The sequence below is a fragment of the Aspergillus fischeri genome, genomic scaffold, assembly GCF_000149645.3.
Source record: "Aspergillus fischeri NRRL 181 1099437636247 genomic scaffold, whole genome shotgun sequence".
NCBI classification, from domain to species: domain Eukaryota; kingdom Fungi; phylum Ascomycota; class Eurotiomycetes; order Eurotiales; family Aspergillaceae; genus Aspergillus; species Aspergillus fischeri.
In genome coordinates this window covers 2,830,895-2,841,518 of record NW_001509772.1, presented here as the reverse complement: position 1 = coordinate 2,841,518, position 10,624 = coordinate 2,830,895, and the positions used below count along the sequence as shown (strand labels likewise).

At 47.2% G+C, this 10,624-nt stretch overlaps 1 protein-coding gene across 1 annotated transcript, besides 4 other annotated features; it reads right to left on the bottom strand.

Moving 5' to 3' along the window:
* Positions 1–39: 39 nt before the first annotated feature.
* On the bottom strand, positions 40–2,802 carry NFIA_042130 (uncharacterized protein; the record flags this gene model as incomplete). Its single annotated transcript, XM_001266531.1, has 1 exon — positions 40–2,802. One exon carries the CDS (start codon positions 2,800–2,802, stop codon positions 40–42), a length of 2,763 nt encoding a protein of 920 aa, XP_001266532.1.
* Positions 1,627–1,660: a microsatellite.
* A 145-nt stretch (positions 2,803–2,947) lies between the features above and the next one.
* Positions 2,948–3,009: a microsatellite.
* A 4,001-nt stretch (positions 3,010–7,010) lies between these two features.
* Positions 7,011–7,463: a mobile genetic element.
* Positions 7,464–7,745: 282 nt separating this feature from the next.
* Positions 7,746–7,943: a mobile genetic element.
* The last annotated feature ends 2,681 nt before the right edge of the window (positions 7,944–10,624 follow it).

Sequence of the window (10,624 nt, the reverse complement as noted above, 5' to 3'; positions counted from 1 at the left end):
ACTTGTATTAAAATAAATACTTCCCTCTATCCCTAGGGCCTAATCATAATCCATCTCCACCATGATACACTGCTGCTTTGGCTGCCCTACCCTAAGGTCATCCTGCGCCGGCCGTTTACGGGGCCCTAGGTAGGTCTCAAACCCCAGGAACCCATGCCATTCGCGACTAATGGCCCGGTATTGGCGCCGTCGTGCCTCTACATGGCCTGGTGCCTCCTGTAGCCCCCGCGCATATACAGTGCCTGCAATCCAGGACCCATGGCTAGCCTGCTCATTAAAGGCTGCATCATCTGCCCCATAGTCCCGCTTAAACCCCCCACATTTCAGGTGTACGCGGGAGATGGCAATAGCTGCGTGCCGGTAGGACAGGATATTCATCTTGGTCTGTAGATGGGTCCGTGCCTCGCGCTGGAGGACCTTGCGCAGCTGGCTGCTATCCCAGCTCCCCTCCCCCGCCGGCCATAGGAAGGCAGAGGCCGGGCCCTTCTGCCCATAGACCAGCTTCTGCAGGGCCTGGCAGAAGGGCAGGATAAGCCATAGGTAGTAGACTACTAGCTCACTAACGGCCTTTGGCAGATACCGGTGGATGATCTTGGTGGTGTTATTAATAGAATACCCCTTATGGTAGGTGGTGACGGTGCTCACGAGCCCGTGCTCAATAAATATATTGCGGTGGCGGCCATGGAGGGTATTGCTATGGCGCAGGCTGAGTAGCTCTGTGGCCCGGGCTGGCTGCCCCCCAGTCATATGGACTAGCAGAAGCAGGCGCTCTAGGAATACTTTTACCTGCTGTAGGTACTGGTCTACTGCCCCTGCCTGCCAGAGCACCTGGTCCTGCTGGCCAATCTGGTGTAGCTGCAGGAACTCCTCCCGGAGCCAGTCAGTCCCTAGCACACGATCAAGCAGCCACCGTTCCCCTGTGGTAGGCAGGGCAGCCCGGGTCCGCTGGTCCTGCAGGAAGTTCCAGCCCCGCTGGTTCTTCGTGGGGTCATCCTGCAGCTTATGTAGGGCTAGCTGGGGCACTATCTCCTCCCTTATCTCCTCCTCATGGAGGAGGAAGAGCCGTGCCAGGTCTGCCTGGGCTAGTTGCACCTGGCCGGCAATGAACTGGCGTAGCCCCCGCATGCTGAGCCGCAGGTCTTTATAGCTGAGGGTCTGCTCATCATCACTCCAGTAGATATAGCCTAGGCTGGTGGTGCTATTCTGGATCTTCTTCCCGTAGGTGCGCAGCCGTGTGATCCAGCCAAAGGGGGCACGTACCCCATACAGCAGGAAGCGCTCGCGCATCTCATCCAGGGCATCTGCAGGGTGGCTGACCGCACCGGCCCTAGTTAGGTGGACTGCCTGCAGGGCCACCAGCATCTGGGCCATCTTGACCAGTCCGGAGAGGTAACTGGTATAGCTGTAGGGCTCCCGGAAGGTCTGGCGTGCGGGGTCCACCCCTAGCACTGCAAGGAAGGCCACCAGGGTGCTTTCAAAGAGATCCCCCTTCAGGGTATGGTCCAGGAGGGCAATAGAGAGGGTGAGACAGGCCTGGTCCAGCTGGTTCTGTGCCTTTTCCTCTGGGGGGGATAGTGATGGGGGCGCTGGTAGTGCTGGGGGCCCTAGGGGTTCGGCTGGTCCCCGGGGCGCTGGGGGTGCTGGGGGTGCTGGGGGTGCTAGCAGTGGTGCCCCTGATGCCCCGGATTCCTGCGGGATTTGTGATGCCTCTAATGCTAGTTGGGTCTCTGGCCCCTTGGCGCGCAGGGCTAGGAACTGCTGGCCATACTCCTCCATCTGGTCCAGCGCGGCCAGCTGGGTGGTGTTCAGCTGGTGGCGCAGCTGGATGGGCTGGTCGGGTCTGGTGCTGCGGTAGGCGAAGCAGACCAGCCGCTGCCAGACCTGGCAGTACTGGCGATAGGTCTTTGGCCAGAGGTGGATCTGGATGGGCCGGTTCCAGACCCCGGGCTCGCGAAAGAAGGTATTGATCTGGACCTGGTCAAATTCATTGATCTGGCCGCTCCGGATGGTCTGGTAGGCCTGCCAGATCAGCCGCTTGATACTAGCACTGAATAGGGCAAGCAGGGGCTCCTGCACTGGGTCCGCTGGGCATCCGAGCAGGGCCACTGCAGTTAGATCCTGCCCGCGTAGGTACTCTGGCCAGCGGGTCAGCTCCAGCCAGGGAGAGACCTCAGTTGGGTGGCCTTCTAGGCTAGGGACCTGGCCATTTACTAGCGTAGCTGCCGCCTCCGCCTCCCGCAGGGCCTGGTCTATATGAGCGCGGATGCGCTCAGCAGGGGTCTGGGGGGCGGCTAGCAGGGCCTGCTGGCTTGGCTGGGCAGCGCAGGTCACCTCAAAGAAATGGCTCCCTGGCCCAGCACGGTAGAACCGCTGGCAGCTAACCACACGATCTGCCAGGCAGGCCTGGGCCCGGGCCTGGGCCCGAGCTGCTGAAAGTTTACCCTGGCCCCAGTATCCATCCTGGTCCTTATGTTTCCGGGCACGGTGGTCCTGAAGCCCGGCCAGGGCCCGGCAGATGTAGGGGCAGTGGGGGCACCCGCGCCCCTGGTACACTGGCAGGCCTGGCACGGGGGGGTCCCCAGTGGAGGGCTGGGGGCAGGGCCCCTGGCTCGGGTCTGCCCATGGCCGCTGGAGCATCTCGGTCAGCACCGCCTGACAGAGAGCAGGCGTGGCCACAGTAGGATGGGACCGGTGGCAGGTGCGGAGGTGGCCCAGTAGGGTCCGGGGTGAGACGGCATACTGGCAGCGAGGTGCGGTGCAGATCCAGACCTGGTAGGTGGGATTGTAGAGAAATAGGTCCATTTAAAAGGAGAGGAGGATATATACAGTAAGAGGAGAATAGAGGTGAAACTAGATCACTACTAGTTAGGATATATTAGGTATGCGACATAGAAACATAACCTGGATAGGTGGACCTTGGGAACACTGAACACGGCCTGGAAATATGACCTGGAAACACGACCTAGAAACACGACCTAGAAACGCGACCTTGGAAACGCGACCTGAAACACAAGCTAGGAAGCTAATTCACACAGTAAAGTGATTAGTGATTAGTGATTATATCAGGGCGAAGAAGGCGTGGATCTAGAGTGCCGAGGTAGGAAACATGGGCAGCACCATATCAGGGGGCTGTATCCCCACGCACGCACGCACCGGGAGCACGCGCGGTGGATATGAGGGGGGAGCCAGGGCAACGGACCAATCAGGGGGCGCGCAAGCCCATCGAGGGCAGGACGGTTCAACCCCTGGGGAACAGGTCTCGCTGGCATAATAACCCATTGGGATATTCATCCAGGTGGGGAATTGACTGGGCAATCTGACTAGGCCATTGAATGGCTTGGGGGTCATGCTCCACGCCCTCCCAGCTCTGAATGACCTGATGGATCTGCTTTGCAGTGGCCTGGGGTAATTGATGGGCTTTCCCCCAGAGATGGCTTTCCACCTCAGCCAGCCATACCCCATGGTGGCAGGTCTGGCAGATAATGATTGGTGGCTGGTTAAGCTGGATGAATAACTGCTGTTCCATTCTCAATGGATGGGTTGGATGAATATAATACTATTTAACTAACTATCTAAATGATGATGGGATTCAGCCCCTGAATATTTTGTTTGTGGGCATTGCTTTTTCTGTCTGCGGGAACTTGAACCACATTAAATCCTGGGGACTGAATACACTGTCACCATACTACAAATCATCAGTTTTGATATTAAAATTTGGTGGGATTATTTAAAACTAGTATATCAGTAAGCTGGCTGAATTTAAATTACCTACGACTGCATCTGCAGCCATGGGGTGGTTATGGGCAGTGCTTTTCGGATCCATGCTGTTTAGCAGCAACTTAAACCACATCAAAATTCTGTACATGAATCATACCATCACCACAGCCGCAAATCATCGAATTCCCCATTAAAATTTGGTCAAATTATGTGGAATTAGCCAACCAGTAACCTGCTGAAATTTGAAATGCGCATGACTCTATCTGGTGCTATAACTGTACCTCCCAGTTCAAAAATCGGTCCCTACCCTGTTACCGCTGCCGCTAAACCACTCTGGGCTAAACCCTATATTGGTGTCAAGTACAGTCGCCGCCCCCCTGTGGGATAGGAAATTAATTCAGAATAAAGATCTTATCTATTCAGATACAGATTTAGGATGATAAGATTATAATCTTATACTGAATGAGCCCCTGAATTATGTAGCTAGTATGCTTACCTTATCTAATCAGCAGCTTAGTAAACCCCATCATATAAGGCTGGAAAAAAGGAGCAGCTATAACACACCTAAAGAAAGGAATTTCCCATTGAAATTTTACTATCTTAGACTTTATACCAGAATTAAAAGGCTACCAAAATTTCAATAAATTCTATCTTGATTTGGTAGCAGCCCTGTACCTAAGGAAAAGAACAGAACTGTACCATGCCAAGATAGCTACTATACCTAATATAGTTAAAACCCTAACGGAACTCTAGTACAGTTCCCGACCCTTGTGGGATAGGGTTACCAAAGGCACGCTCCAGGATGTCTAGGATGTCTTGGTAGTTATTAAGGGTGTAAATTCCCTTCCTGATATAAGGAAGAATCTGAGCATATAGCACACCCTTCAGGTGGTTATTTACATAAGCTATCCAGCTCTGCGGCGTTAGGAAGTAGTTAAGATTAATATTTATTTTCTCTTGAATCTAGGCTATGAAGTGCTAAAGGTCCTTTTAGTTGCCTTTAAACTTATCAGGGTTGGGGAGTTGTTCTAATAATCCAGCAGCTTCAGAAGATGGGGTAATAATTAATGTAGGTGCTCCTACTAGAGTAACTACAGGCTTCTTAGCAACAGGCTCATGCACAGGCATAGATATGGGTGTATTCACAGTAGGGGTAGCTAAGTGATGGGCCTGGTCCCTTTCTATAGCAGCCTTTATATACTGCTGTTCTTTCTCATGTAGTTGCTCCTTCTAGTACCACTAAACAGCTCTTAGCTTAGTAATCTCTTATTCACGCCTCTACTCTAAGGCAGTGAATTCATGCTGGAGTTCCAGGAATTAGGCCTCAGATTATTCAGCTTATTAGTTTGCTTCATTGATGGTTAATTCAGCTTTCTGGATATACTCATACACTAGGTAGCAGTATTCATATCATTCAGTGCTATGGCTAGCAATGTGCTTAGAGAACTCTTTAGGGGCACCTGGCAGGAATGGGGGCAGAGGGGCAGGCATTCTGACAGTGTCAACTCTGAGGCTGGAGCTATGTAATGTCAAGGTGCAGGCTTGCAGGCAAGCAGGGGTGGGTTAAGAGGTAGTTAACACTCAGGCTGGCTATACTAATCCTTATCTAACAGTCCCAGGCTGCAGGTAGGCTGGTACATGCAGGCTCTATAGACAGGACATAGCTCAAAGAGCTTTAAACAGATTTCAGAATTATGCAGTGAAGATATTCCTAAGGTCATGTGATTCCTCCTCAGCAATGCCAACTCCTATTCACAGCAGCACCATGACACAGTATAGGTTTTAATAATAGGAGGCTGGTTTGTGGTGTACTGGCAGCAGTGGTTCTTAAGCTCCTGCAGGAATCTGGCAAACTGGTAATACTCCTGGCTTAGAGGCTGGTTATGCATGAGCATGCTTTAGAGTTTATAACTAATAGCCTATTTAAGCAGGGTGGACAGGGTCTCTTCAGGCATCTCACCTTCCAGGGCTAGGCATTGGAATTTAGCAAAGAAGGTGCCAAACTCTTTATTAGTCTAACACAGGCTGAATAGCTCATTACGGGCATTATTTATATGATTAGGGTTACTAAAGGCGCGCTCCAGGATGTCCAGGATGTCTTAGTAGTTGTTAAGGGTGCAGATTCCCTTCTTAATATAAGGGAGAATCTGGGCGTACAGCACACCCTTCAGGTGGTTATTTATATAAGCTATCCAGCTCTGCGGCGTTAGGAAGTGGTTAAGGTTAATATTTATTTTCTCTTAAATCTGTGCTATAAAGCACTAAAGGTCCTTTTAGTCATCTTTAAACTTATTAGGGTCGGGGAGTTGTTCTAATAATCCAGTAGCTTTAGAAGATAGGGTAGTAGCTAATGCAGGCGCTCCCACTAGAGTAACTACAGGCTTCTCAGTGATGGGCTCATGCACAGGTGTAGATACAGGTGTATTTACAGTAGGGGTAGCTAAGTGATGGGCTTGGTCCCTTTCTATAGCAGCCTTCACATATTACTGTTCCTTCTCTTACAGCTGTTCCTTCTGGTACTGCAGGATAGCCCTTAGTTTAGTAGTCTCTTATTCACGCCTCTGCTCTAAGGTAGTAAATTCACGCTGGAGTTCTAGGAATTAGGCCTCAGATTATTCAGCTTGTTAGTTTGCTTCATTAATAGTTAATTTAGCTTTCTGGATGTACTCATACGCTAGGTAGTAGTATTCATACCATTTAGTGCCATGGCTAGCAACGTGCTTGGAGAACTCTTCAGGGGCACCCAGCAGGAATGGGGGCAGAGGGGCAGGCATTCTGACAGTGTTAACTCCAAGGGGGGAGCTATGTAATGTTAAGGTGCAGGCTTGCAGGCAGGTAAGGATGGGTTGAAGAGGTAGTTAACACTCAGGCTAGCTTCACTAATCCTTATCTAAAGTCCCAGGCTGCAGATAGACTGGTACGGGTAGGCTCTATAGACAGGATGTAGCTCAAAGAGCTTTAAACAGGTTTCAGAATTATGTGGTGAAGATATTCCCAAGGTCACGTGATTCCTCCTCAGTAATGCCAACTCCTATTCGCAGCAGCACTGTGACAACATTCCCCTCTTTAATGAGCCAGAACTTTAAGACAAATGGAAAAAGGCCTGACTCTCTGACATAATATACCAACAGATCTCTAACACCTTGTTAAAGGGAGAGCACTGAATTGCTGCTGAAACAAACATTAAGATAAGCTTATCTGAGTGCTATCTAGATGACTAGGGATTGCTTCATTTCAGATAATGGATCTAGATCCCTGATAATAAGGTCCTATGTATAGGAATTATATAGAAAGTCCATAACTCACATATTACAGCACATCCAGGACGAGATGCCACCTATTTAATACTATCTTAATGGTTTTTCTAGCCTGGAGCAGTAAAGGATGTATAATGCTTCCTTTAAAACTATACAGTTTACAGACAGAGCTTAGTATAGCAAGACACAAAGCATAGGTTATTAAAACTACTACTAATTCCCCAGCAAATCTGGGCCAAAATATCAGTGGACTTCATTACTAGGCTACCACCCTCAGGGCCTATAAGAGTAACAAACTGCATGGTGATAACAGATTAGTTAATAAAGGGTATAATCCTTATTAGAATAAGAGAGATAATAGCAGAGGATGTGGCAGAGGTATTTCTTATGCACTTCTATATGCATCACAGAGTACCACTAGTAATTATAAGTAACTGTAGCCCCTAATTTGTGAGCTCCTTCTAGGGAAGAGTATGCAAAAGGCTATTAATGTAGCGGGCAGGGCCCGCTGAGTGCTCAGGCTGTTTGATCGAATCGTACGGCCCTCGCGAAGTCATATCCAAACTGGACACCAGCTGCCGGTCACGTGACTTCGTACCAATCAATGTAGTAATCTGTCCGGTCACGTGACCGTGAGAACCATTCGCACACTCCTTTTATGTTTGGCCGCCGCGGCCCTAGCTAGATTTCTCCCTTAGCGATTTCTTACCGTCCAAACCTAGGTCATAGGTTCCTAAGGCTTCTAGCCTGTGACAATTAATTTAGTATTAATTATCCACTACTTTTCACCCACAGACTAATAGTGCAACAGAGTGTGCTAACCAAGAGATTAAACAAATTCTATATATATTCACTATGTATACATAAGATAACTAGAAGGAGCTACTACTAATAGTTACCATGGTAATTAATAATCGCGATGCTGCTTTAATAGGAATCTCGCCATTCTTCTTCACCCATGGCTACTATATTAATCTGATTAGTATTAACGAAGCAGGGCAGCTACAAGACGCCTTAACTCAGCTAGGAAAGGCAGGTGAAACCTTTGTAAATCACCTACAAGAAGCCACTAATTAGGCCTAAGCCATTATTACTTCTGCACAGGCCCTACAGGAAGAGCAAATAAACCAACACCAGCAGGCTGCCCCTATCTATAGGAAGGATGACTGGATTTAGCTAAACCTTTGAAACATACACTCATAGCAACTATCAAAGAAGTTAGATTAGCTACATGCTTAGTACTGAGTAGTAGACATCCCGTCACTATTTACAGTCTGACTCAATATACCCACTGGCATACACCTAGTGTTTTATATCAAACTAGTCCGCCCAGCAGCAACAGACCCATTCCCATCCTAGATTATGGACAACACCCAGCCGCCACCACTGCTCGTTAACGGAGAGGAGGAATATGAAGTTGAACAGATCCTAGCCGTACGACATAGGAAGATTAGATGAGGATATCGCAATGAAGCATTGGTAAAATAGGCAGGGTGAGTAGAAGAGATGTAGGAAAGACTAGACTTAGTTCAGAACTGCACTGCGCTAGATGCCTTTGAAGATTAATACAGTCCTGTTTTAGATGTGATTTGCCAGCAAATCAATACCAGCACCGACGTCGTCATACCCCTAACAAGGTTAAGGCTAGGAGGGGGGTATTGTCACGGGCCAGTGCCTGATATTAGTCACATGTATCACGAGACCTTGGCTTGTTGACATGGAGAATGCATAGGGAGAACCTCTCTTCTTCAAGCTTTTTATACACAGTTTATGGCCTAGTTAGATTAAATTTAAGTCCTGCTTCAGCCCTTCACATCTAAGTCCTTGTTAAGCATAATCAATAATTTGAAATTAAATATAAGGATAACTTATTAGCTAAAGGACCCATGCAAGAGATATATATCTTATACTACCTAAAAGAGGGGAACACTAAGCTACATAACTAATTAAGTCACACTACTAATTTTATAGTAGAAAGAAACCACTTCTCTTAGGGGAATATGTCAGGTGGGTATAACCTCAAGGAAACTAGAAAGGGAAGTGCATGGAAGAAAAGACCGTAACACTCGCAGTGGTTTGGGTTCGGTCCCTAGCCTAGGGAATCACACCGGTTTTAGTTTCCCTAGGTTGAAACCAATTCAAGTTTGGTTAAAACTGTCGGTTATGGTTTTTAAGGATTTATTAGATTTAACTAACCAACCCACACTATTTTAGATGAAAACCACTAATTTCTAGGATTTCTATAATAATTTTGATATCACTAGATAGCCCTAGATCTAGGCTATCTAAATATATAAATATTAATCTAAAATACCTAGTGGTTGCTGAGATATAAGGGAATAATTATTTCTATTAGGGGTTGGTATGAAAGTGGTATGGATATATATATATATATAACTAATAGTTAATAACTATCATAGATTTTTAACCACCACCCATTCAGCCCTATAGATATTAAATTAATATCTTAGATATAGATTATTATAATGATAAATACTATATATTTCATATAAAAATATTAATTTTCTATAGGTATAGTGATAGTATGGTAGATAGTATAGTAGTTAATAATTATTTGAAATTTTAAAATGGTTAAAATTCACTGAATGATAGTGGTTAAACTCAAACTAAATCAAACCAAATCTAACCATGGTTAGTTAGTATAGGCCTATCTAGGCCTATTTAGGCCTAGTGGTGGGTTTTTATGGTTAAACTCAAACCAAATTGGAATGGGTTAGGTTTGGTTCTAATTTCCAAAATTTGGACTCAAAATCACAGTGGTTCGGTTCCAACCATAGTTGGACTCACCCGAACTCGGACCAAATGCAACTCTATAGTAGTATGGGAAGCGCAAAACAAGGGATAAAAATGTACAGGTGGAGAAACCACCAATGGCAGCAAGGTTGGAAGTGATCAAATGCAAGGAGGCGGTGGCACCTCTTTTCCTCTCAAGATAGTTGGAATCAGTGCGGTGGAGATATGATCAGTTTATTAAGGTTCATTCACTCCATTTTCGGAAGGGGTTACAAACATCATTATTCATAAAGGGGATGGGCAAGCAATCAGAGGGGGCAGATCATTAAACTGGGTGAAAGCCTTCAGAATTAAAGAGATTTAGCACCACCGCATTCCAGTATCCAATGAATCAAAAGGGAATTGCGAGCAAGGGACAGAACTGATGAGGTCACGTGACTATATAAGCACAGGATCTCTGCGGGAAAGTTTGACATAACTTTCGCCAGCAACCTCCGAATCCAAAACAAGCAGTCAGGGACCTTTGGTCTAGGCTTCCCCATTCAAACATGTTCAAAATAACATCGCGAATTAGAGATGCTACGATCTAGACGAAGTAGAAGATCGACTGAAGCAAGCCGAAGGGTCTCGGACCGAAGAGCAACCAAAATATAGAAGAAAGGCGGTGAGGTAATAGCTCAGAGTACTTACGTTTCGGTAACCTTCAGGCTCCGCACCCTGGCGAATCATCTTTCGTGGGACGAGCATACTGCCATATCTGGCTAAAACAATCGGTAGTGAGGGCTTGGGGCACAAGTCTCCTCAGGTCTCGGAACCCAGCCATCACCATCACTACTTTAATTCTGGCTGCTTGTTCAAGGTTTGACAATGGTAGCCTAGTTGGATGATAAAACTTG